This window comes from Dipodomys merriami, unplaced genomic scaffold (assembly GCF_024711535.1).
Source record: "Dipodomys merriami isolate MVZ:Mamm:240054 unplaced genomic scaffold, mDipMer1.0.p SCAF_19, whole genome shotgun sequence".
Taxonomy (NCBI): Eukaryota; Metazoa; Chordata; class Mammalia; order Rodentia; family Heteromyidae; genus Dipodomys; species Dipodomys merriami.
In genome coordinates, this window is record NW_027203270.1 from 16,595,139 (window position 1) to 16,622,686 (window position 27,548).

The window sequence follows — 27,548 nt, forward strand, 5'->3', positions numbered from 1 at the left end:
ATTTCTTGAATAGAAATTAAGAGATTTCAAATGGTGGTTCTTATTTGTCATCTGAGCTGGGTGAATATGCCTCAATTCTTAGACTGATTGGGTGGGGTAGGTAAGATGGTTAGAGATAATAACTAAACAGAGTCCATAGAACTTGCTTTTGCCAGACATTTATTTTCCAGTTCCATGCCACTTCACCCACACGCATTCTAGAGTTTACAGCTTTTATCATCTTAAACTCAGAGGCTAACAATTTTGAACAAATGTCAGAGAATTCCTGAAATTTTACTCATTTGGCTCTAAGGATTTTTGTACCCTAAGGTAACCTAAGAGTAAGCTAGGTATGATTTTCCTATCTACTTGGAAGATTGAGAATGGCAAGTTGAAGTCTATTTTCAGATTTGAGTGAGATACTGTCTTAAAAAAAAACATAAAATGCTAAGTATTTTGATACTGATTTTTTTACAGTAGGTAAATCTTTGAAATGTATATTGAGGTTAATAATTTGGAAACAAATTTTAAGTCAATTCTTACTTTCTTTTTCTCTTCAGGTGGAATGAACCTTACTTGTTAACTATTTCCTGATTACTGGATTCACTTGCAAAAGAATACTTTCCTCTGTGTGGAAGCCACTTAGTGGCATATTTAATTATAAATTCAAGGATTACAAAGCTTCTTGATTTCCTGTAGGAGGGACATACCACTATATCAAATAAGCTTCACATTACAGCCAAAATGGTGCTGTCCCAGAGACAACGAGATGAACTGTAAGTTTCTGTTTTGTGTTATTTAAAGTAAGGATGGGAGGTGGATGGATGTGTGGGATGGGGATACTGTACCATCATAACTACTCAGAAGGTGGAGATAGGAGAATTAAAGTTGAGGTAGCCCAGCTTTGGGGTTTGGCTCAAGTGCTTGTCTAGCAAGTGTGAGGTCCTAAGATCAATCCTTAGTACCAGTTGGAAGAGGAGAAAGAAGAAAGCATAGAGGGGAAAAGTAACACACCTGAAGATGTACTCCAGTGATAAAGCACTGCCTAGTATGTGCAAAGTCCTGGGTTTGATCCCCAACATTGTGAAAAGTATTTGGGGGAAGCCACACCCAAGTGGGTGGCTTGTGTCTATAATCCTTAGTTGCTCAGGAGGCTGAGATCTGGAAGACTGTAGTTCAAAGCAGACTGGACAGACAATCTAGCAAACAGCTAGGCTAGAAGTGTAGTTTAAGTGGTACCAGCAAAATAATAATAGCCAGGCACTGGTGGCTCATGTCTGTGATCATAGCTACACAAGAGGCTGAGATCTGAGGATTTTGGTTTAAAGCCAGCATGGGAAACATTGAGACTCTTACCTCTAATAAACTACTCAGAAAAAGGCAGAAGTGGAGCTGTGGCTTAAAGTAGTAGAGCACTAGTCTTGAGCAAAAACACTCAGGGACAGTACCTAGGCCTTGAGTTCAAGCCCAGTGATCAGCCAAAAAAACCAACAACATAACTAATAATAATAATTTAAAAAGAGGGGCTGGGGGTTTAGCCCAGCGCCTGCAAGGCCCTGGGTTTGGTCCTCAGCCCTGGAAAAAAAAAAAATTAAAAAAAGAAGAAAATTTTGTGCCATTTATCTCTGTGCATGTAGGAGTATGTATATAAATAGTATGTACGTGCAGTTTCCTCATAAACTAAGAGTAGGTTGCATACATCAGACTTTCCTCACTCGCCATACCAGTGTACTCTTCTTAAGAATAAAGACATTCTTCTGTAAAACTACTGTGTAGCTCAAGCTGGCCTTGAGCTCTTCATTCTACTACTGGCTCAGCCTCCAGAATGCTGGGATTACAGGAATGCCTAACCATGTCTAGCAGTATATGTTCAAGCCTTTTCTGACCTGATAATTAAGTTGAGTGATTAAATTTGTAGCTGAAAAGAGCTTTTAATTTGTACAAAAATAGTGGGTAAGGAGAACCTAATTTCTGGACACCACATTTGTGGAGAATTTTAGATAGGAACTAAAGCAAAGAAAATTTGTCATAATAAGATTTGGTAGTCAGGCCAGGTACTGGTGGCTCACGCCTGTAATCCTAGCTACTTAGGAGGCTGGGATTTGAGGATCATGGTTCAAAGCCAGCACAGGAAGGAAAGTCTGTGAGACTTTTTTTTTTTTGGGGGGGGGGGGGTCCGGTTGTGGGGCCTGAACTCTTGGCCTGGACGATGTCTCTCAGCTCTTCAGCTCAAGGCTAGTGCTCTACCACTTGAGCCACAGTGCCACTTCTGGCTTTTTTTCTTTTTGCTTATGTGGTGCTGAGGAATTGAACCCAGGGCCTCATACATGCAAGGCAAGCGCTCTACCACTGAGCCACCTTCCCAGCCCCAATGTGAGACTCTTATCTACAGTTAACCACCAGAAAACCATAAGTGATGCTGTGGCTTAAGTGGCAGAGTACTTGCCTTGAGCTGAAGAGCTCAGGGACAGCACCTAGACCCAGAGTTCCAAGACCTACAACCGACTAAAAAACAAAACAAAACAACCAAGGCCTGGCGTCGGTGGTTCATGCCTGTAATTCCAGCTACTCTGGAGGCTGAGATCTGATGGTAGTGGTTCAAAGCCAGCCTGAGCAGGAAAGTTCCTGAGACTCTTATCTCCAATAAACCACCAGAAAATTGGAAGTGGCGCTGTGGTTCAAGCAATAGAGCACTCTTATTGAGCTGAAGAGCACTGGGACAGCGCCCAAGCCCAGAGTTCAAGCCCCAGGACCGACAAAAAAAAAAAAAAAAAACGGGCTGGGAAGGTGGCTCAGTGGTAGAGCACTTGCCTTACACGCATGAGGCCCTGGGATCGATTCCTCAGCACCACATGAGCAAAAAGAAAAAAGCCAGAAGTGGCGCTGTGGCTCAAGTGGTAGAGTGCTAGCCTTGAGCTCAAGAGCTGAGGGACAGCGCCCAGGCCCAGAGTTCAGGCCCCACTACCGGACCCAAAAAACAACAACAACAAAAACCCGATTTGATAGTAGGGCTGGGAATGAGGCTTAGTGGCATAGTGCTTGCCTAGCACATAGGAAGCTCTGATTCCTCAGTACCACATGAACAGAAAAAGTCAGAAGTGGCGCTGTTACACAAATGGTAGAGTGCTAGGCTTGAGCAAAAGAAGCTCAGGGACAGAACCCAGGGCCTGAGTTTAAATATCACGACTGGTCCCCCCACCCCCACCCCCACCCCAAAAAAAAAGATTTGATTGTCAATCTACAAACTAGATGATCTGGTTTGTTTGTTTGTTTTGGGTCCGGTCGTGAGGCCTGAACTCTGGGCCTGGGCGCTGTCCCTCAGCTCTTCAGCTCAAGGCGAGTGCTCTACCACTTGAGCCACAGTGCCACTTCCGGCCTTTTTTTCCTGCTTATGTGGTGCTGAGGAATCGAACCCAGGGCCTCATGCATGCAAGGCAAGCGCTCTACCACTGAGCCACGTTCCCAGCCCTAGATGATCTGGTTTGTATAAAGATATAAATGAAGGGTTTTCCCTTTCTACTTAGAAGAATAATATGGATATAGACTATGATAGGAGGGAACAAAGGTAGTACAAATTTTTAGTATTCTTAAAAGTATTTTTTTTGTGTGGGTGTGTGGGTGTGGGTGTTGGGGCTTGAACTCTGGGCCTGGGCACTGTCCCTGAGCTCTTCAGCTCAAGGCTAGCACTCTACCACTTGAGCCATAGTGCTACTTCTGGCTTTTTCTGTGTATGTGGTACTGAGGAATCGAACCTGGGGCTTCAGTGCATGCTAGGCAAGCACTCTACCACTAGGCCACATTCCCAGCCCCATAAGGTAAGTTTGGACATCCCAACTGATTTTTGTAACGGTTTGGCATTTCTAATAGAATAGTAAATTAGTCTTTAAAATTGCTTCAGGATTTTATTTATTTATTTATTTTATTTTTTATTTTTTTAGTGCAGGTCCTGGAACTTGAACTCAGGGCTTAGGCTGTGGTCACTGAATTTTTATGCTCAAGGCTACCACTGGAGCCATAGCTCTACTTCTAGTTTTTTGGTAGTTAATTGGAGATAAGAGTCTTACCTGTAATCCTAGCTACTCAGGAGGCTGAGAACGGAGGATCACTGTTCAAAGCCAGCCTGGGCAGGAAAGTCCATGAGTCTCTTATCTCCAATAAACCACTAGAAAACCAGAAGTGGCGCTGTGGCTCAAGCAGTAGAGCACTCGTCTTGAGCTGAAGAACTGAGGGATAGCGCCCAAGCCCAGAGTTCAAGACCCATGACCGACCCCCCCCCCCCCAAAAAAAAAAAATGTCTTAAGGACTTTGCTTTTGAATGTGATCCTCAGTTCTCAGTCTCTTAAGTAACTAGGATTAAAGATGTGAGTCACTAGTAACTGGCTTGTTTTGTTTTGTGTCAGCAATGAGGCTCAGCTTCCCCCCCGCCCCCCCCAACTTTGGTCATGGGGCTTGAACTCTGGGCCTGTGGGCTGCCCCTGAGCTCTTAAGCTCAAAGCTAGCACTCTACTGCTTGAGCCACTGGCACCACTTCCAGTTTTCTGGCAGTTAATTAGAGATTAGAGTCTAAAGGACTTTTCCTGTCTGGGCTGGCTTTGAACCAAGATCATCAGATCTCAGCCTCCTAAGTAGCTAGGCTTACAGGCATGAGCCACTGGCACCTGGCCTGCTCAGCTTTTTAATTCATTATTTATTTACTGGTTGGTGCTCTGCCACTTGAGCCATGTCTCCAGTTCCAGCTTTTTACTGGTTAATTGAAGAGTCTGTTGGGTTTGTCTGCCTCAGTTGGCTTTGAACCTTGATCCTTAGATTTGAGCCTCCAGGGTAGCTAGGATTATAGGTTTGGGAGTAATTTATTCCCATAAGTGAATGACACGGAGCTTGGTAATGTACCAATCTACCAAGCATTGGTAGAATGCTTGCTTACCTAGCATGCGGGAAGTCCTAGATTCCATCCACAGAACAACAAGAAAAAAACAAAAAAGAACTTATGTGAATGTAAAGCCAAATTAGCTAAACAATACTTTGGTAATACATTTCTTCTACAGTTAAATTCTTGTTTTCATTAGTTGCCATGCATTAGGCTACAAATAAGTTCTTAAATTCCTGGAACCAGAAATCACATAGCCCTCATTTGCTAGTCACAATATAATAAGTTAATAGCAAAGGGAAAGCTAATTTGACAAGGAAGCCAATATTATGTACAGTGGAAAAAAGCCTCTTTAAAGTGGTGTTGACGCCTGTAATCCTAGCTACTCAGGAGGCTGAGATCTGAGGATCGAGGTTCAAAGCCAGCCCGGGCAGGAGAGACCGTGAGACTCCTATCTCCAATAAACCACCAGAAAACCAGAAGTGGCACTGTAGCTCAAGTGGTAGAGCGCTGGCCTTGAGCTGAAGAGCTGAGGGACAGTGCCCAGGCCCAGAGTTCAAGTCCCACGACCAACCAAAAAAATAAAAATAAAATAAAGTGGTGTTGAGAAAACTGGACATAATATGTAAAAAACTAAAATTGGATTCCTGTTTGTCGCCATGCATGATTGATAACCTATACAGGCCTCTAGGCATCCACACACAGCCCAAAGGAAGATACCAGTAGAGGAGGAACCAAAAGGCATAATTCCTGAACATTTAATACACTATTTATTGAAACAAAGTCCAGGAAACAGAAAACATGGTTTTTTTTTTTTTTTATGTTAGTGGTGGTGGTGATATTTTTTGTGTGTGCTTGCTTTTTCTGCCTTTTTTTTTTTGGGGGGGGGGAAGGGGGCCAGGGTAGCCGCAGAAAGGGAGTGAGGAAGAGTGAACAAACGCAGTCATAGTATTCAGGATGCTCTGTGTGGAAAATGAACTATGCAATTTGTGGGCAGGAATTGGAGGTGGAAAGTGAAGGAAGGGGTTGACATTGTCCAAAAGAGAGAATTAACTGACTTGTGAAATAGTAACCCCCTCTGTACAACACCTTAATATTATAAAAAATAATAAAGTCAACATGTAGCATTTTATACGGAAAGAAATAAAAATTTTTTCCCATTCCTCAAGAAAAATTTAAAAGAGTAAATCTAAGCCGGGCGCCGGTGGCTCACGCCTGTAATCCTAGCTACTCAGGAGGCTGAGATCTGAGGATCGCGGTTCAAAGCCAGCCCGGGCAGGAGAGACCATGAGACTCCTATCTCCAATAAACCACCAGAAAACCGGAAGTGGCGCTGTAGCTCAAGTGGTAGAGCGCTCGCCTTGAGCTGGAGAGCTGAGGGACAGCGTCCAGGCCCAGAGTTCAAGCCCCACGACCGACAAAAAAAAAAAAAAAAAAATTTAAAAGAGTAAATCTTAAGATACATCAATTCATGTAGGTATTTTGAACTTTGCTTCTAGGGCTGGGTTACAAGTCAAGTGTTTGTACCAACATAAATAAAAACAATTTTTAAATAATTCCAGAGTTAAGATGGTAATTAAACTTAGTAACTGAGATAAGTGAATAATAATAGTTAAGGTACTTAAGAGAAATCTATCAAGTTTAATGACTACAATATGGAAAATAAATAGGTGTTAAAAACTGCCTTTAAACCTCTTAGAAAGTAGCTGGCTACTGGTGGCTCATGTCTGTAACCTAGCTATTAAAGAGGCTGAGATCTGAGGATAATGGTTCAAAGTCAGCCTCTTATCTCCACTTAGCCACTCAAAAAGCTGAAAGTGCAACTGTGGTTCCAGTGGTAGACAATCCTCAGGTCTCAGCCTCCTGAGTAGCTAGGTTTATAGGCAGTTGAACAAAAAAGCTCAGGGAAACCAGGTGCTGGTAGGTCATGTCTGTAATCCTAGCTACACAGGAGGCTAAGATCTGAGGATTGCAGTTCAAAGCCAGCGTGGGCAAGAACGTTTGAGAATCTTACTCCAGTTAACCACTAGAAAACCAAAAATGGATCTGTGGCTCAAAGTGATACAGTGCTAGCCTTATAAAGAATGGGATATCGGGCTGGGAAGGTGGTTCAGTGGTAGAATGCTTGTCTTGCATGCATGAGGCCCTGAGTTCGATTCCACATGAGCAGAAAAGGCTGGAACTGGTGCTGTGACTCAAGTGGTAGAGCACTAGCCTTGAGCTGAAGAGCTCAAGAACAGTACCCAGGCCCAGAGTTCAGGTACCACGACTGACAAATAAAAGAATGGGATTTTTTTTTTAAACTTCATTAGAGTTATCTACCAGAAATTTACACCAAACATGAGATGTATTATCGTTTAGATCAAGAGTAAGCTAAAAGTTCTAATGCTTCTACAATTGTCTTAAAGTATATTTGATATTCTAGCCAACACAGCAAGGCAATAAAAAGAATTAAACCTGTTGAAAGGGACTAAATTTACTTACCTAAACAACCTAAGAGAACCAGCTATTAGAATTAATGGATTCAGTATTGGGAGCTTGAAGTAAGATAACATAGGAAGACAAACCATTGTTTGCTGTTGAGTGTGTCTCAGTGGTAGTGTTGCCTAGTATCATTTTTTTTCCCCCTCCTTTTTGGTACCAATACCTGGGCTTTAACTCTGGGTGAGGAAAGTGACCCTGTGGCTCAAAGTGGTAGAGCATTAACTTTAAATAAAAAAGCTCAGGGATAGTGCCCAGGCCCTCAATTCAAGCCCCACAGCTGACCAAAAAAAAAAAAAAAAAAAAAGAGAAAGAGGGAGGGAGGAAAATGCTAATGTTCCTACAATACAGGATGCTTTATTTGTTGTCTGGAATCAAGATACAGTTTTCTACTGAATGAAACATTTTTATTAAATATTCCAAACAAGCCAGGCACAGTGATGCTAGCTTGAAATCCTAATTTCTTGAGAGGCTGAGATCAAGGGATGGGTTTGATGTTTGCCCAGGAAAAACAACAAAAATCCAGAGATTTGCTATCAGACAATGGCTAGGTGTGGTAGCAGTGACCTGTTGTCCTAGTGACTCACAGGGAAACAACTAAGGAAAATCAAAGTTTAGTCCTGCCCAGGCATAAAGTAAAGACTCTGTGTCAAAAAATAACCAATATATGGGTTGGAGGCGTGGCTCTGGTTTCTCTAGCCAATGAGCCAAAAGATTATGTGTGCAGTTTGAGGCCCTGTCTCAGGGAAAAACAAACAAACAAACAAAAACCCAAATCAAACCCAAAAAGCAATATAAAAAGGACTTGCTGGCTCAAGTAAATGTGAGGCAGACTTAAAACTAGTACCACCAAAAATTTTTCCAAAAATCACATATAACAAGCAGAATTGGAGTTTTTTGGAAACTGGTAAGTCCTTTATAATGTTTAGCTGAGGCAGTTATTAGAAGCATAATTAGTATATGGGTAATGAGAGTGTGGACAATGTAATTATAGGCTCCTTAATTATCAAACTCTAGTTTAAAAAGTAATTTTGCCAGGTGTGGGTAGTTCACATCTGTATTCCTAGTTACTTAGGAGACTGAGGTCTGAGGATTGCAGTTTAAAGCCAGCCTGGAAAGTCCATGAAACTCTGATTCCCAATTTCCTAATTAACCACCCAAAAGGCAGAACGGTAACTGTGATTCAAGTGGTAGAGCACTAGCTTTGGGTGGTAAAGCTCAGGGACAGCATCAAGGTCCCGAGTTCAAGCTCTGGGACATACACACAAACAACACAATTTCAGTGTTTCAGGATAAAGGCAATATACAAATTATCTGTGCCCAAATCTTAAAGCCTAAAGCTATTTTATATCTAACTCAACTCTATGTGCATAGAGCTTATGTGCATAAGCTGAATTGTAAGAATTATTGACTAATGGCTTTATACTATTTAGAGTGACTTAAAATCTTATGGATGGTAGTGGTATAGTGTTACGACTTACTGCTGCAAAAATCATCATAGAGAATAAGAGAATAATTAAGAGAATGTAGGAAGTCAGTTGAAGTACTTAAAATTGATCTTGGCATTTTCATAAACTTAGATTTATTTATTTATTTATTTATTTATTTATTTATTTATTTTTGGCTGGGCGTGGGGGCTGAACTCTGGGCCTGGGTGCTGTCCTTCACCTTTTCACCTCAAGGCTAGCACCCTACCACTTGAGCAACAAGAGCCACTTCTGGCTTTTTTCTGCTTATGTGGTGCTGAGGAATCGAACCCGGGGCCTCATGCATGAGAGGCAAGCCAACTTCTATGAGCCAACTTCCCAGCCCCAACTTAGAATGTTTTAGGAAAAAAACATATAATAGTTTTGAAAGACAGTGATAAAATGTTGCCAGTGTGGTATTATTCCCTATTTAAACCAAAGCTCTGTCTAGCTAAGATTTGTTAATATATGATTTAAAGCTCTTTTTCTCATTTTCTAATTTTTACCATTTTTTCTGTATAGGATTATTGGTTTTGGTCTATTCAGAATGTTACCTTATATTTCCAACTTAATTACCTACCTCTCCCCCGCCCCCCCCCCCCCCCCCCCCCGCCAATTCCCAGCAATGGAGCCCAGGGTTTCAAAAATGTTAAACAAATAATCTACCACTGAGTTTATTCCTAGTCCTTTATATGTTGTGACAAGGTCTTGCTCAGTTGACTAGGCTGGCCTTGAACTTGTCATCCTCCTGCCTCAGCCTCTGGATACGTGGGTTTCAAGTTTGCACCACCGTGCCCAGGCTTGTGTTTCTCTTTGAATGTGGTGATTGGTTTCTTTATCTCCTGGGATTTCTATGAAGTTTCTTACATAGATTATTACAAATTTGAGGGTTTTTTTTTGTTGTTGTTTGTGCCAGTCCTGGGGCTCGAACTCAGGGCCTGGGCACTGTCCCTGGGCTTCTTTTGCTCAAAGCTAGTGCTCTACCTCTTGAGCCACAGTGCCATTTCTGGCCTTTTCTGTTTATGTGGTACTGAGGAATCAATTCTAGGGCTTCATGAATACTATGCAAACACTCTACTACTAATCCACATTCCCAGCCCTAAATCTGAATCTTGATGTTCACTTGGTTATGGTTCATTTCTCTTGTTTCAAAGGAGACAAAAGTGTTCTATCCTTAAACTGATCAAAATGAACTTGAGGTTCACAATGGAAATTAATAGCAAATTTAAGAAATATTCTGTGGCTGGGATGTAGCTCATTGGCGAAGCGCTTGCCTAGCAAGTGCTACATCCTGGGTTCGATCCCCAGTACCAAAAAAGAAAAGACAAAAAAAAAACAGTTAAAAAAAAAAGAAATACTCTGAAAGCTATCAGAACCAAGAGTTTCTTTAGTCTTATGAGTTTCTTTGAACTTTTCCCCCAATCCTCTCTTAGCATAACTGTGTGGAATAGAATATTGAAACTACTTTTAAGTTCTGAAATTATACTGCTATACTATCTGCTTATATATATATGTATACTATATATTATACTTTCTAATATATACTATAGTATATTACACTATACCGTTCTTTTTTTTTTTTTTTTTTGGTCTGGTAGTGGGGCCTGAACTCTGGGCCTGGGTGCTGTCCCTCAGCTCTTCAGCTCAAGGCTAGTGCTCTACCACTTGAGCCACAGCGCCACTTCCGACTTTTTTCTTTTTGCTTATGTGGGGCTAAGGAATCGAACCCAGGGCCTCTAGCATGCAAGGCAAGCGCTCTACCACTGAGCTACCTTCCCAGCCCCTACACTATACTGGTACTGTAGTCAGTAAGGATCTCATAGGATCCTGACATTTTTTTGAATTTAGCTTAATTGATTTCTCTCAAATCTTTGTCATTGATAGTTGCTTTTCTTTAAAACCCTTCTCCATTGGCTTGCTAACATTTCTTTTTCTTAGAGGGATCTGGACAGTACTGTGGTTTGAACTCTGCCTCAAGCTTAGTATGTTTATAGTGAGGCTTGAATTCAAGGCCTAGGCATTGTCCCTGAGCTTTTTTGCTCAAGGCTAGCACTCTATCACTTTGAACCACAGTACCACTTCTGGTTTTCTGGTAGTTATTTGGAGATAAGAGTCTCACAGACTTTCCTGCCCAAGCTGGCTTTGAACCTTGATCCTCAGATATTATCCTTCAGAGTAGGGTTACAGGTGTGAGCTACTGGTACCCAGTGTTTTTGCCTGGGGTTGCTTTCAGCCTTCCTAACTATGTGTCTCTATGTTGCTGGGTTATAAAAATCATCCAGCACACCTGCTTGTTGGTTGTGATGGGATTTTGATGACTCTTTACTTAATTGATCTTGAACCATGGTCTCTGCTTCCTGGAGAGCCAGGTTTATACATAGACATGTGCTACTGCACTTGGCCCAGACATCTTTTAATTCTGTCTTTACAATCTCAGAACTTCATCTCCTCAAATGTCTTTCACTTTGTGAATTTTCCCCATTCCTTTCCTTACTTCAGATCTCTCTTAGTTTCTGAGCTGTGTCTCCTACCTTCTATTTTATTGGTTTTCATTTAAATGTCTTACAGCTACTTCTTCATATCAAAGGATTTAAAGCTGAGCCCTGCATGATGGTGCACACATCTGTATTCCCAGCTGCTCAAAGAAATTAAAGCAGGACAATCCCAAATTCAAGGCTAGCCTCATCAACTTGGCAAGATTTTGTCCCATATTTTAAAATGGACTAGGATATAACTCAGTGGTACCCTGCTTGCCTAGCATGCTTAAGGCTCCAGCTAAATAAACTGAACCTAATACCAGGATTTGCCTCTTTTTCTCCTGTGTTTTCTGTCCCAATAAACAACTGTCATCAGAAACACACAAATACAGTTTTCCCTTACCTTCTATGTCTACTCAATACCAACACAGAAAAGCCTAGAGGTTAAAAGTATGTATGTGTGTGTTTTGTTTTTGTTTTTTGGTCGGTCGTGGGGCTTGAACTCTGGGCTTGGGCGCTGTCCTTGCACTCTTGCGCTCAAGGTGAGCGCTCTACCGCTTGAGCCACAGCACCACTTCCAGTTTTGTCGTGGTTTATTAGAGATAAGAGTCTCATGGACTTTCCTGCCCGGGCTGGCTTTGAACAGTGATCCTCAGATCTCAGCCTCCTGAGTAGCTAGGATTACAGGCGTGAGCTACCAGCCCCCTGCTAAAAGTGTGTTGTTTTTTTTTGGGGTGGGGGACATGGCTCAAGTGTATGAAGCCCTGAATTCAAACCCCTATACCACCAAATAAAAGGGAGAGATTAAATTTTTGAGTCAAAGTATTTTCTTTCAAAGATTTATTTACTTATCCCAAGTTTTTTTTTTACTACTTGCTAGTTTTGGGACCTTCAAATAGTCTTAAGTTTTAAGGTTATATCTTCTCCTACTAAATTAGAATGATTTTAGGATCAATAGACCATGGGTATTATTGTTGTTTTAAAGATAGATTTAACATTAGATAAAATTATAAATGTAAGTCAGGCCCGGTGGTTCATACCTGTAATCCTAGTTACTCAGGTGGCTGAGATCTGAGGATCATGATTCAAAGCCATCGTAGGCAGGAAAGTTCATGAGACTGATCTCCAATTAATCACTAAAAAACCGGAAGTGGCACTGTGGTTCAAGCGGTAGAGTGCTCACCTTGAGCGGAAGAGCTGAGGGACAGCACCCAGGTCCAAAGTTCAAGCCCCACTATATAGGTATACTTGTGTATACCTATATACATATATATGTGTGTAAAGTACTACTATGCTAAGGTACAATTTTCTGTATATTTTGGAATTACACACATCTTTGTAATTAATCTTCCCTGCTGCCTATTTTTACCAAGTAAAGAAAGTAAAGACAGATTCATGACTGCTGGTCAGAGCATAATTGGTGTGACTCTGGGAGGCAATCTGATGATATCGATTAAAGTATCCTTAGAATCTCTGTATATTTTCTTTGAGATGTAAAGATGAAAAAAAGTCTGTTTATTTGCAACACTATTTAAAACAATGAATTAGAAAATTTTAAGTCTAGTAATAGATTATTGCCTGAGAAAATTGATACATTTACAATAGTGGAATATTTAAAGCAATGTTTTATGACAAAGATTTATACTACATTGAGTGAAATTAACAGGTTAACTTACTTAAAAAAAATAAAGTTGGGCCTGGCAAGTGTCTCATGCCTGTAATGTAGCTCCTCAGGAGACTGAGGATTGTAGTTCAAAGCCAGTGTGGGCAGAAAAAGCCTGTGAGTATCTGGTCTCCAGTTAGACAGCAAAAGGCTGGAAGTGGAGCTGTGGCTCAAGTGGTAGAGCACTCGCTTTGAGCAAAAATGTTTAGAGACAGTGCCCTAGGCCCTTAGTTCCAGCTACACAGACACACACACAGACACACACACAGACACACACACAGACACACACACAGATACAGACACACACACACACACACACACACACACACACACACACACACACACACACACACACACACACACACACACACACACACACACACACACACACACACACACACACACACACACACACACACACACACACACACACACACACACACACACACACACACACACACACGGAAGTGTAGCTGAATGGTGAATTGGAGGATATGGGTTTGATTTCCAATGCCCCCAAAAGGAAAAGTTTGAGAAAGTTTGAGATTCATGATTTTTAGATACAAGTATATCAAGTGGTAATCTCAAAATGTTGGTAGCTGTCTATTTTGTCATTACCATGGTTTTTACCATTGAGCCATGGCTCCAGCACTAGTAGGGTTTTTAATTCATGGCCTGACTTGCTAGGCAAACATTCTTCCACTTGAGCTGTACTTCTAGGATTTTTGTTGTTGTTGTTGTTCTGGTCCTGGGGCTTGAACTCAGGGCCTGGGCACTGTCCCTGAGTTTTTTGTGCTCAAGTCTAGCCCTCTAGCATGGGAGCCACAGCTCTACTTTAGCCTTTTGGTAGTTTATTAGAGATAAAGGTCTCATAGACTTATGTTCCCCGACATCTTTGAGCCTCAGATCTCACGTCTCTTATTTATTTTTGCCAGTCCCAGAGCTGGGCTTGGGCACTGCCCTTGAACTTCTTCATCTCTTTAACATTTATTTTTCAGATAGAATCCAAAGTAGTCTTGGGTTACTATCTTACTACCTATACCAACCCTGTATCTGGAATTACAGGCATATACCACCATGAGATAAGATCTCACTTTTTTTTCCCCCTATATATTGACAGTTGAACTTAGGGATTTAGGCTTGTTAGGCAGTTACTCTACCACTGAGCCATGTCTTCAACCTCTTTTTTTTTTTTTGTCGGTCGTGGGGCTTGAACTCTGGGCCTGGGCGCTGTCCCTCAGCTCTTCAGCTCAAGGCGAGCGCTCTACCACTTGAGCTACAGCGCCACTTCCGGTTTTCTGGTGGTTTATTGGAGATAGGAGTCTCACGGTCTCTCCTGCCCGGGCTGGCTTTGAACCGCGATCCTTAGATCTCAGCCTCCTGAGTAGCTAGGATTACAGGCGTGAGCCACCAGCGCCCGGCAGTCTTCAACCTCTTTTTGCTCAAGTTAATTTTAGCAAGGATGTATTTTAGTGTAACAGGTTACAGAAGGGGGAAATGGAGAAGAGAGAACATTTCCTCTTTCCCTTGTAGGAAATGAGTTAAAGACTCGTCCTTTTAACATTCTTTTGTTTTCTTTTTGTTTTTGTTTTTGTTTTTTGGTCAGTCATTGGGCTTGAACTCTGGGCCTGGGCACTGTCCCTCAGCTCTTCAGCTCAAGGCTAGTGCTCTACCACCTGAGCCATAGCACCACTTCCTGCTTTTTTTCTGCTTATGTGGTACTGAGGAATCGAACCAAGGGCCTCATGCATGCAAGGCAAGCATTCTACCACTGAGCCACCTTCCCAGCCCCCTTTTAACATTCTTACATGGTAAAGTTTCACCATTTATCTTTCCTTATTTTTTTTTTTTATTTTTATTTTTTTGGGTCCGGTCATGGGGCCTGAACTCTGGGCCTGGGCGCTGTCCCTCAGCTCTTCAGCTCAAGGCTAGCGCTCTACCACTATGAGCCACAGCGCCACTTCCGGCTTTTTTCTTTTTGCTTATGTGGTGCTGAGGAATCAAACCCAGGGCCTCGAGCATGCAAGGCAAGCGCTCTACCACTGAGCCACCTTCCCAGCCCCATATCTTTCCTTATTAAAAAAAAATATTAGCCAGGCACTGGTGGCTTACGCCTGTAATCCTAGCTACTCAGGAGGCTGAGATCTGAGGATCACGGTTCAAAGCCAGCCTGGGCAAGAAAGTCTGTGAGACTCTTATCTCCAATAAACCACTAGAAAACCGGAAGTGGCACTGTGGCTCAGACGGCAGTAGAGCACTCGCCTTGAGATGAAGAGTATAGGGACAATGCCTAAGCCCCCACTACCAACAAAACAAAAAAATACTAAGATTGTAGTTCTTAGAATTTGTGTGTTACACATCCATATTATCTGATTATGAGCTTTAGTGAAAGTTTTATGGTTATGTGTTTAGCAAAACTTCAAGTTTAGGAATTGGACTCTGGATAAAAGTAGAATATAGTAGGAATATAAAATATTTAAAGTACTATAAGTGATTTGTTTATCTTTGACATTTCCCTTTTATCTGCTTGATGATTGTTTTTTAGAATTAGGAAAGAAAATAGTTAAATAATATATGTGGGGTATTTTTTTTTTTGGTTGTTGTTTATTTGGTTTTGTTGTTTTGTGCCAGTACTAGGAGCTTTAGCTTTTTAGCACAAAGCTGATGTTCTAACTATTTGAGCCCACCTCCACTTCTGGCTTTTTGCTGGTTAATTGGAGCATGCAGTCCAGGCTTGACCATCAAGAAGCCTAGCTTGGTGGTAGGCATTTATGATCCCAGCTACAAGGGAAGCTGTAGGTAGGATAATTGATCTTGGTCTGAGGCTGGCATTAGGCAGAAATTAAAGATCCTAACTAAAAGCAAAAAATGGTTAGAAATGTGGCTCAGGTTGTAGAGTACATCCCTAGCAAACCTTGAGTTCAAACCCTAGAGCAAATAGCAACATACACCCATACTCAGAAACATACCCTAGTTTCAGACTTAAGGTTCAAAATAATAGCAATATTGAGACTTCTTGGAATAGGTTGTCTTAAAAGGGTAAGAAGAGTTGCCCATGTTCGTCAGAGAAGAATGAGAGAGTAGTATAAAAAGGCATGTCCGTTCAGCTTTTTTATTCTTTTTTTTTTTTTTTTTTTTTTTTTTTGGTCAGTCGTGGGGCTTGAACTCTGGGCCTGAGTGCTGTCCCTCAGCTCTTCAGCTCAAGGCGAGTGCTCTACCACTTGAGCTACAGTGCCACTTCCGGTTTTCTGGTGGTTTTATTGGAGATAGGAGTCTCACGGTCTCTCCTGCCAGGGCTGGCTTTGAACCGCGATCCTCAGATCTCAGCCTCCTGAGTAGCTAGGATTACAGGCGTGAGCCACCAGCGCCCGGCAGCTTTTTTATTCTTGAAGTTCTAATACTAATGTCTAATTCTGTGACAGTATAGTAAGTTTATCATTTATAGAGATTTAGCCCATTTTAATGTTATTTCTAATGTAAAAATGTTTCATAACAATGTTTTTCTTCAAAACTAGATTATATCTACTCCTTAAGTGTATATACCAAGTTGGTAAGAGACAGGCGAATATAAACATAGGAAAAGTAATGGTTACTGTTATTAATTGATAACTAATTATATAAGTTAAGTTTTGCTCTGTAGAGTACCTACCACTTGTTAGCTAAGCAGCAACTTAGAAGGTTACAGAGGCTTAAAGACTAGTAGATCAGTGATAGAATACTTGCCTATATTTGCCTAGCATGCACAAGGGCTTGTGTCCAGTCCCTAGCACCCACGTGTGCATGCATACGCGCACATACACACATGAGTGCATGAAAAGACAGGAAAGAAAGAGAAAGAATAATAAAAGGTTCAAGAAAAATATATGATGGATGTACTGTTATAAGAGCTAAATATTCTAGAGGATATGGGTGGGATATCCATTCTTGTTAAGTACTTGTATTATTTGGAAGAGAATTAGAATGTTAGGCTTATGAGATTTTAAGTAAAATTTAAATTTCTTCAAAGGAGGTATGGAATTTTTCAGGAATTACTTGAATTTATTTTTTTTCAGAAATCGAGCTATAGCAGATTATCTTCGTTCAAATGGCTATGAAGAGGCGTATTCGGTTTTTAAAAAGGAAGCTGAATTAGATATGGTATGTTTGACATTTTATATAGTTATTCATGGTATAGTTAACAAGTGGATTTTACTTAAATGCTAAAAGCTAATAGTCTAGCCACTGGCAAATCTAGTTTGTTATTGTGGTTTACTTGACATTGAATTTGATTTTCACATTCTTTTAGTTATCAGATTCTTAATAATGCTTCAGAATAAAGATGCTTTCTGTGGCTTGAAGTATCATAGTTAAAAAGTTGTCATTTTTTTCCCCCTTGTAGAATGAAGAATTAGATAAAAAGTATGCTGGCCTTTTGGAAAAAAAATGGACATCTGTTATTAGATTACAAAAGAAGGTAAGTCTTTTTCTTTTTAAATTATGTATTCTGTGTGTTACCTTATACTTTTTAAAATACTGGCATAAATAATATCTAATTAGAGAAGACAAAAATACATTTGTTGCCAGGCGCCAGTGACTCATGCCTATAATCCTAGCTACTCAGGAGTCTGAGATCTGAGAATCATGGTTCAAAGCCAGCCTGGGCAGGAAAGACCATGAGACTCCTATCTCCAGTAAACCACCAGAAAACTGGAAGTGGCACTATAACTCAAGTGGTAGAGCACTCACTTTAAGCTGAAGAGCTGAGGGACAGCACCCAGGCCCAGAGTTCAAGCCCTACAACCAACCAAAAAAAAAAAATGTTTGTTGTGATTTATAAAAATTTTGGCTTACAGCATTGATGATACATGCTTAGCTGAAATAGTAACTTTTGAATCTGCATTGTTCTGACTTTGGGAAATGAATGTGGAAGTAATTCATTTGTGTCCTGAGAAGAAAAGGACACATGAGGCCATTGGGTATTGAAGAAAGAAGGCTAAAATGTGTTCTTAGACAAGTCATGTCATTTTGAACTTCATTTTTACCTTACATAGCTAAATCATAATTCTAACATAACATTATGTAGAAAAAGCTAAAATAAATAATATGATTCTAATGTGAGATCAGCCATATAAAGCTCTAAGAAAAGAACCTACCTGCCTAGCAGATGTTCAGTAAATATTATCTTTTAGTTGGGTGCCAGTGGCTCACAAATGTGGTCCTAGCTATTTAGGTGATCTGAGGATTGTGGGTCAAAGCTTGTTTAAGCAGGGAAGTCCACGAGACCCTTATCTCTAATGTAGCTACAAAACAAACGAATAAAAAACAACAACATGGAAATGGCGCTGTGACTCAAGTTGTAGAGCACTAATTAATCTTTTTTTGTTGTTGTTGTTGTTTTTGGTTGGTCATGGGGCTTGAACTCTGGACCTGGGTGCTGTCCCTCAGCTCTTCAGCTCAAGGGAAGCGCTCTACCACTTGAGCTATAGCGCCGCTTCCAGTTTTCTGGTGGTTTTTATTGGAGATAAGAGTTTCACAAGCTGTCTTTGAACCGTGATCCTAGATCTCAGCCTCCTTAGTAGCTAGGATTACAGGCGTGAGCCACTGGTGCCCGGCTACAAATTAATTTTAAAAGGAAGTGAGGGATAGCTCCTCAAGACCAGCACACACACAGAAGTCCATTTTATTTTTGATCAGTCATAGAACTTGAACTTAGAGGGGCTGGGAAGGTGGCTCAGTGGTAGAGCGCTTGCCTTGCATGCCTGAGGCCCTGGGTTCGATTCCTCAGCACCACATAAGCAGAAAAAGCCAGAAGTGGTACTGTGGCTTAAATGGTAGACCACTAGCCTTGAGTTGAAATGCTGAGGGACAGTGCCTGGGCCTAGAGTTCAGGCCCAGTGACCGAGGGCAAAAAAAAAAAAAAAAAAGAGCCCAAGCCAGTAGCCCACGCCTGTAATCCTAGCTACTCAAGAGGCTGAGATCTGGGGATCATGGTTCAAAGCCATCCTGGGCAGGAAAGTCCCTGAGGCCCTTATCTCCAATAAATCATTCAGAAAACCGGAAATGGTGCTGTGCTCAAGTGGTAGAGCGCTTGCTTGTCTTGAGCTGAAGAGCTGAGGGAGAGTGTCCAGGCCCAGAGTCAAGCCCCATGACCAACAAAACAAAACAAACAAACAAACAAAAAGCAGTTTAGTTGCACCAAATTTTTCCAGTTTTAGGTGATATATTTGATTTAATTTTTTTTTTCATTTAAGTCAATCAAATGCCTTGCAGATTAGTTAGTACAGTTTTCTTGAGTATCTAAAGTATTTAGGTATGAAATAAAAGTAGCTACTAAAGAATGTCAAATAAGTTATTTCTCAAAATCTTATCTATACTTAACTACATGTTCTTTTTCAAGGTTATGGAATTAGAATCAAAGCTAAATGAAGCAAAAGAAGAATTTACGTCAGGTGGTCCTCTTGGTCAGAAACGAGATCCAAAAGAATGGATTCCCCGTCCACCAGAAAAATATGCATTGAGTGGTCACAGGAGTCCAGTCACTCGAGTCATTTTCCATCCTGTGTTCAGTGTCATGGTCTCTGCTTCAGAGGATGCTACAATTAAGGCAAGCCTTTGTTAAAAGTAGACATGATAATGCACTAGATGAAAAGAGTATAAGATCATGAAAATGAAGGCCTCTGTAGAAGGACCAGGATAAGCTGTGTGAAACTGTAAATCATTTAATTCTGAACCTGAAAGACATAATTAACTAGGTAAGGGGTTATGCACCTTGTAATCCCAGACACTTTGGAAGCAGAGGTAAGAGGATCATGGGTCCAGATCTTACCAAAAAAAAAAAACAATAAAAAGGTCTAGAGGCTATTGCACAAGTGGTAGAGAACACTGGGAGGCCCTAAATTCAATCCCCATTACCTCAACAAGTAAATACTTGTACTTCATGCGAAGCATGCTGCTAGTGTGTTCACTGATGAATTTGAAAAAATACATTGGTAAGATTATATATTTTTACTGCTTTTATATAGCAGTATAAATTTTTATCATGAAAATTTTATTGTATAATTATACAAAAAGTAAATATATTGCTGAGTACCTAATCCTAGCTAGCCAGTATCAAGGTTCAAAGCCAGGCTTTGTGGGATTCTTATATCCAGTTAACCACCAGAATGCCAGAAGTAGAGCTGTGCCTGGAACATGAGTTCAAGCTCCAGGGTTGGAACAAACAAGTAAATAAAATATTGTTATTTCATTTTTAAAATTTAAAATGGAAGGTGCTTTTGTTAAGTTGCTATTTATCTCCTTAGCAATTGTACTCAGTAGACTCAGTGTTGAAAATGAACCATACAACTTGATGGGCGAGGACAGGAGGAAGAGAGCAAAGGAAGGGGTGACATTGTCCAAAAAATGTTCTCATGCCAGGTACCAGTGGCTCATGTCTGTAATCCTAATTACTCATGAGGCTGAGATCTGAGGATCAAAGTTCAAAGCCAGTCTGGGCAGAAAAGTTCGTGAGATTTTTTTTTTGTCGGTTTTGGGGCTTGACCTCAGGGCCTGGGCACTGTCCCTAAGCTCATTCATTCAGGGATAGTGCTCTACCACTTTGAACCACAGTGCCACTTCTGGCTTTTTCTGTGTATATTATTGGAGATAAGAGTCTTACAAACTTTCCTCTCCAGGCTGGCTTGGAACCACCATCCTCAGATCTCAGCCTCCTGAATAGCTAGGATTACAGGTGTGACCTATAGACACTTGGCTTTTTACATCACTTTTATAATAACAATTTTTTTTTTTAGTAGATTTTTTTTTTTTTTTTTTTTTTTGGTCCGGTCGTGGGGCCTGAACTCTGGGCCTGGGCGCTGTCCCTCAGCTCTTCAGCTCAAGGCTAGCGCTCTACCACTTGAGCCACAGCACCACTTCCGGTTTTTTTTTTTCTTTTTGTTTATGTGGTGCTGAGGAATCGAACCCAGGGCCTCAGGCATGCAAGGCAAGCGCTCTACCACTGAGCCAACTTCCCAGCCCACAATTTTTTTTTTTTAAAAAAACCCTTTCCTTAGATATCTGATCTCTACTACTCTAGTAGAAATGAGCCTTCTGGTATCTGGGCACTGGTAGCTTATACCTATGATCGTAGCTACTCAGGAGGTTGAGATCTGAGGATCAAGGTTCTAAGCCAACATGGGCAGGAGTCTGTGACTCCTATCTCCAATTAACCAACAAAAAGCCAGAAATAGAGTTTTGGCTCAAGTGGTAGAGTATAAAAGCTCGGGGACAGTGCCCAGGCTGTTAATTCGAGCCCCAGGACCAACAAAGAACTGAGCATTCTGTTATTTTGCTAATTCTACATATACATTCTTGTCATAGCCCCCTGAAACTTTTTTTTTTTTTTTTTTTGGTCAGTTATGGGGCTTGAACTTGGCCTGGGTATTGTCCCTCAGCTCTTCATCTCAAGGCAAGCATGCTACCACTTGAGCCACAGGGCCACTCCCAGTTGTCTGGTGGTTTATTGAAGATAGGAGTCTTACATACTTTCCTGCCCGGGCTGGCTTTGAACTGTGATCTTCAGTTCTCAGCCTCCTGAATAGCTAGGATTACAGGCCTGAGCCACAGGTGCCCAGCTTTGTTTTTTGGTCTTGTGCTTGAACTCTGGGCCTGTGCGCTGTCCCTCTGCTCTTCAGCTCAAGGCGAGCAGCACTCTACCACTTGAGCCACAGTGCCACTAACTTTCCTGCCTGGGCCGGCTTTGAACCACAGTCCTCAGGTATCAGCCTCCTGAGTAGCTAGGATTACAGATGTGAGTCACTGGTGCCCTGCTGAAACTTCTTTTGTGTGTGGTACTTTATTTGAAGTTAGGGCCTCGTGTTCTCTTGGCTTGCTTGCTTACTCTACTACTTGAACTATATCTCCAGTCAGACTTTTTTTTTTTTTGGTCCAGTCGTGGACTACTTCTGGCTTTTTTTTCCTTTTTGCTTATGTGGTGCTGAAGAATCGAACCCAGGGCTTCATGCATGCAAGGCAAGCGCTCTACCACTGAGCCACTTCCCAGCCCCTCCAGTCAGACTTTTTGTTGATTATTTTGGAGATGGAATGTCACAGACTATTTTCTTACCTGAGCCAGTTCTTGAACCACCAGCACCCAGCCATAAAACATTTTTTACACTTAAATTTCCTATTTATATCTGTTGCCTGCCTTAGAAGGGAGGAACTGAACCTTGTGGATTTACATACATTCTACTAGCATGATTGTATACTTAGTGTGGTAGCAGAAGTCTATTTTAATCAATGAAACCAGTTTTGGCTAGAGAAATAGTCGATTTGTCCATTTGTTATTTCAGTTAGTAAGATATCAGACTGGTGGCTGAATATAAATGTGAAATGAAAAAGTAACTTATTGGTATTAATCGGTTTTTTTCTTCCATAGGTGTGGGATTATGAGACTGGAGATTTTGAACGAACTCTTAAGGGACATACAGATTCTGTACAGGATATTTCCTTTGACCACAGTGGCAAGCTTCTGGCTTCCTGTTCTGCAGATATGACCATTAAACTATGGGATTTTCAGGGCTTTGAATGCATCAGAACCATGCACGGTAAGGGGGTAACAGATAGTGCTTTAGCAGTGATTTCTAGCATTGCAGATGCCCTACACTCAACTCTTAATCATTTGCATTGCTAGAGGAGCATATGATGTGTATACATAGTCTTTAGATAAGCTATAATGGTTTAGAATTATTTGTATGAAGCTTTAAGATTGCTCTGACTCACATAAAATACTTGGTATTCTTAAGTGTTTTTAGACAACAAAAACTGCCCTGTCGCCAGGCACTGGTGGCTCACGCCTGTAATCCTAGCTACTCAGGAGGCTGATATCTGAGGATCACGGTTCAAAGCCAGCCCGGGCAAGAGAGACCGTGAGACTCCTATCTCCAACAAACCACCAGAAAACCGGAAGTGGCGCTGTAGCTCAAGTGGTAGAGCGCTCGCCTTGAGCTGAAGAGCTGAGGGACAGTGCCCAGGACCAGAGTTCAAGCCCCATGACCGACCAAAAAAAAACAAAAACAAAAAAACTGCCCTGTCATTGGTTTATCTGAAGAAGGAAATAAAGTTATTGAGAATTCCTTCTTTTCATCCATTCAGTTGGAAGCTGAAGTCCAGAGATCAATGATGTAATGAAAACTGTAGCCCAGGTTTCTTGGCTCACTTAGAGAAGTGTTATACCTATATACTTATTGTCAGCTTCTTGGCCAAGTCATGCTGTGGAGACAAGGCAGTATGCTTTTGTGGGAATAGTCTTTGGAATCCATTATCTGGGTTCATAGTCTTTCTTCTTAGGCCATTAGGAAATTTTTAATTCTTTCATCTGTAAAATAAAGGTCATGATAGCTAAGATGTCGAGAGGATAATAGTATGTGATCATGATATAATAAATCATCTTGGAGCCTGGCGCCAGTGGCTAACGCCTGTAATCCTAGTTACTCAGGAGGCTGAGATCTGAGGATCTTAGTTCAAAGCCAGCCCAGGCAGGAAAGGCCAAGAGTCCGACTCTGGGGCCTGAACTCTGGGCCTGGGCGCTGTCCCTCAGCTCTTCAGCTCAAGGCTAGTGCTCTACCACTTGAGCCACAGCGCCACTTCTGGCTTTTTTTCTTTTTGCTTATGTGATGCTGAGGAATCGAACCCAAGGCCTCATGCATGCAAGGCAAATGGCTCTACCACTGAGCCACCTTCCCAGCCCCCAAGAGACTCTTATTGCCAGTTAACCTCCAGAAAACCGGAAGTGGCGCTGTGGCTCGAGTGGTAGAGTACTAGCCTTGAGCTGAAGAGCTGAGGGACAGTGCCCAGGCTGAGTTCAAGCCTGATTACCTCCCCCGCCCCCCCAAAAAAATCATCTTGTATGTAAGTCTTCATTAAATAAAGGTGTTTCTTCTTAAGCATGATGAAATAGGACTGTTTAACTTAAGTGTAAGGATCACATGCTTTGTTAGTAACTTTAAAAATACAATTACAAGAAGGGTATAATTAAAATAGTGTGTTTCCCCCAAAATTAAATGCAGTAGTAGAGAAGTTCACTCAATTCTAGGAATTCTGGTAAATCTTTATATAAGGTCTATTTGTGTTTCTGTAAATTGCCCATATCTTCTTGCTCTGAGTTATTGTTCAGCACATTGACATATACTTATAATCCCAATTTGGGGGAAGTAAAGGAAGGAGGATCTTAAATTTGAGGCCAGCCCAGTCTACAGAATAACAACAGAAAGTTCTTTCTAATCATTATCTATTCCTTGAAAAAAAATGTGATATTTAGCCAGGCACAGTGGTTCATGCCTATAATTCCAGCTATTCAGGAGTTGGATATTGCGAAGATCTTGGTTGAAGGCCAGCCAGCCTGGGCAAAAAGTTAATGGGACACTCCCTCAATAAATAAGTTGGTGGTGTGTGCCTATGGTCTTAAAGTGCCAGGCATCAGTGGCTACTGTAATCCTAGCTACTAAGGAGACTGAGATCTGAGGATCACGGTTCAAAGCCAGCCCTAGCAGGAAAGTCTGTAAGATAATAAAACACCAGAAAACTGGAAGTGGTTCTGTGGCTCAAGTGGTAGAGCACTAGTCTTGAGGCTGAGGGACAGCACCCATGACCAACCCAAAAAAAAAAAAAAGAATAGAGCCTATACTCAGGAGGCTGAGACCTGAGGGAGGATCTGGGAGGATCTGGGTTCAAAACCAGCCCAGTAAGGAAAGTTTGTGAGACTCTTCTCTGGCACTGTGGCGCTCTCACCTTGAACTGAACAACTGAGGGCCAGTGCCCAGTCCCAGAGTCAAGCCCCACGACCAACAGGAGAGAAAAAAAACGGACATGGTTCAGATGTAGAATATATCTTGGCAAGTACATGACCCTGCGGTTAGCCCCCCCCCCCCCACATTTTTGGGGGGGGGGGAAATGCATGCGCACGCCTAAGGTTTTCTCATAAAGCATAGCTACTTAGATATGAAAATTTATGACCTGCATTTTTTTTGGGTGGGGGGAGAGGGTATTGAGGTTTGAACTCAAGGCCTGTTACTTAAGTAGGCAAACATTCTATTCCTGAGTGTTGCCTCTAGATTAGCACACCTCCCCACCGTTTTTTGGTTTTTGGTCCTGGGACTTGAACTCAGGGCATGAGTGATATCCCTCAGCTTTTTGGCTAAAGGCTAGCACTCTACCTCTTGAGTCACAATTCCATTTTAGCAGCGTTTTTGGTGGTTAATTGGAAATTTGATTCTCATGGACTTGACTGCCTAGACTGTTTGATCCTCAATCCTCAGATCTCAGCCTCCTGGATAGCTAAGATTGCAGTTGTGAACCACTGGTGCCCAGCTGTACTGGATATTTTGAGATCCGGTTTCTCTTTAAGATGGACTTACACTTAAACCTCTCAATCTATTTTTTATTTTTGGGTCCGGGCGTGGGGCCTGAACTCTGGGCCTGGGCGCTGTCCCTCAGCTCTTCAGCCCAAGGCTAGCGCTCTACCGCTTGAGCCAGAGCGCCACTTCCGGCTTTTTTCTTTTTGCTTATGTGGTGCTGAGGAATCGAACCCAGGGCCTCAGGCATGCAAGGCAAGCACTCTACCACTGAGCCACCTTCCCAGCCCCTCAATCTACTTTTTTATGTGCCCTGTTGTAGCTATGACGACAGGTGGGTCCATCTATTGGTGAGAAGGGGGTTGTGTGTATTCCCAGTCTGGCCCGCAACCATAATCTTGTTTCAGCCTCCTATGTAGCTAGATTTACAGTTGTAGGTCACTAGTACCCTGTTGAAATAATACTTTTTTTAAATCTCCATAAACACAGCAGCATAAAAATAATTCTCGACCACTATTAGTCTCAGGTTTGTCTGCTCAGGCTGGCTTTGAACTGAGATCCTCATGTCTCAGCCCTCTGAGTAGGATTATAGGCGTGAACCACTAGCACATGACTCTGTCTTGCTTAGCCCAGGCTAGCCTTGAAAATGAGATCCTTTGATCATCTTGCCTCAGTCTCTGCAGGGCATAACAACACCTGACCCCCATTTCTTTTATTGATTCTGTGAACTGTATAATGTAAATCTTATTTTATATATCTAAGAAAATCAGCCATAGAATATTTCATGTTATAAACATTCAGATTCACTAGAGTGTATGAATATATTGACATAGTGGTGATGCCCGTGTTTATAAACAGTCATGGAGATTGAAACAATTTATAATCAGTTCCTGAACTTTTTTGTGTAAATCACCAAGGTTTATTTAAAGCTCAGTGAATTAAGAACTTGATATGGCCAGGTACTGTGGCTTACAGCTATAATCCTAGCTACTCAGGAGGCTGAGATCAGAGAGTCATGGTTAGAAGCCAACCTGGGCCTGGAAAGCCTTCACTCTTATCTCCAATTAGCTAGCAAAAAGAAATGGAGATGTAGCTCAAGTGGTAGAATGCTAGTTTTGAGCTCAGGGAAAGTGCTCAGGCCCTGAGTTAAGCCCTCGGACTTGTACACACAAAAGAGAACTTGCTGTGGCTTTTTAAAATACTATGGAATAATCCATGGTGAACTAAGGTCTAATTATTTTTGGTGTTTTATTGCTAAATACATTATTGTGTTATGTGTTTTAGGCCATGACCACAATGTCTCTTCAGTAGCCATCATGCCTAATGGAGATCATATAGTGTCTGCTTCACGGGATAAAACTATAAAAATGTGGGAAGTGCAAACTGGGTAAGTAAGTTTAGTTGAAGAGGCATAGCTAAAAAGAAAGACAAAATCATACTCCTGATGTTTAGTAATTTTTCTTTCTTTGGCTTAATCTAACATGATCCTCATGATAGTTGTTGTACTGACAGTTATATACCTTTTTTTTTTTTTTTTTTTTTTGTCAGTCATGGGGCCTGAACTCAGGTCCTGGGCACTGTCCCTGAGGTCTTCAGCTCAAGGGTAGTACTCTACTACTTGAGCCACAGCGCCACTTCCAGCTTTTTCTGTATATGTGGTGCTGAGGAATCAAGCCCAGGGCCTCATGCATACAAGGCAAGCACTCTACCACTGAGCCACCTTCCTAGCTCCGATTTATATACTTTGAAAGTAAGTTTAAGCCAGGCACTGGTGGCTCACGCCTGTAATCCTAGCTACTCAGGAGGCTGAGATCTGAGGATCGCGGTTCAAAGCCAGCCCGGGCAGGAGAGACCATGAGACTCCTATCTCCAATAAACCACCAGAAAACCGGAAGTGGTGCTGTAGCTCAAGTGGTAGAGCGCTCGCCTTGAGCTGAAGAGCTGAGGGACAGCACTCAGGCCCAGAGTTCAAGCCCCACGACCGACAAAAAAAAAAGAAAGAAAGTAAGTTTAAGTAACTCATATACCAGTACATAAGTTCAATGGTAGAACACTTGCCTAGCCCTCAAGCTATGCACAAGACTCTTAGCGTTAATTCCTAGCATTACAAAAACAAAAACTTGTCCCTCCACCCAAAAAAAAAAAGTAATATTTCAATATTTCTGTGGGTAAATTAAAATGTAAATAACATTTGTGTTAGTATGGCCCTGTTATGTTGAGCTTAGAATTACACTTAATAGTTGTTGTAAAACCTTAATTGACTGGTTTTGCCCAGATTAGTAAAGCATAGTTTTTCCAGAATCACTG

At 41.6% G+C, this 27,548-nt stretch overlaps 1 protein-coding gene across 2 annotated transcripts in view; it reads left to right on the forward strand.

Moving 5' to 3' along the window:
* The window catches only part of Pafah1b1 (platelet activating factor acetylhydrolase 1b regulatory subunit 1), a 77,502-nt gene that overhangs the window by 37,115 nt on the left and 12,839 nt on the right, over positions 1-27,548 (forward strand). For both annotated transcript variants that reach the window (XM_070027504.1, XM_070027505.1), the window contains exons 2-7: positions 540-755; positions 16,986-17,070; positions 17,312-17,386; positions 19,310-19,516; positions 22,328-22,496; positions 26,526-26,628. In XM_070027504.1, the coding sequence (XP_069883605.1) occupies positions 724-755; positions 16,986-17,070; positions 17,312-17,386; positions 19,310-19,516; positions 22,328-22,496; positions 26,526-26,628 (671 nt within the window). In that variant the 5' untranslated portion in view covers positions 540-723. The remainder of the gene's footprint in view (positions 1-539; positions 756-16,985; positions 17,071-17,311; positions 17,387-19,309; positions 19,517-22,327; positions 22,497-26,525; positions 26,629-27,548) is intronic.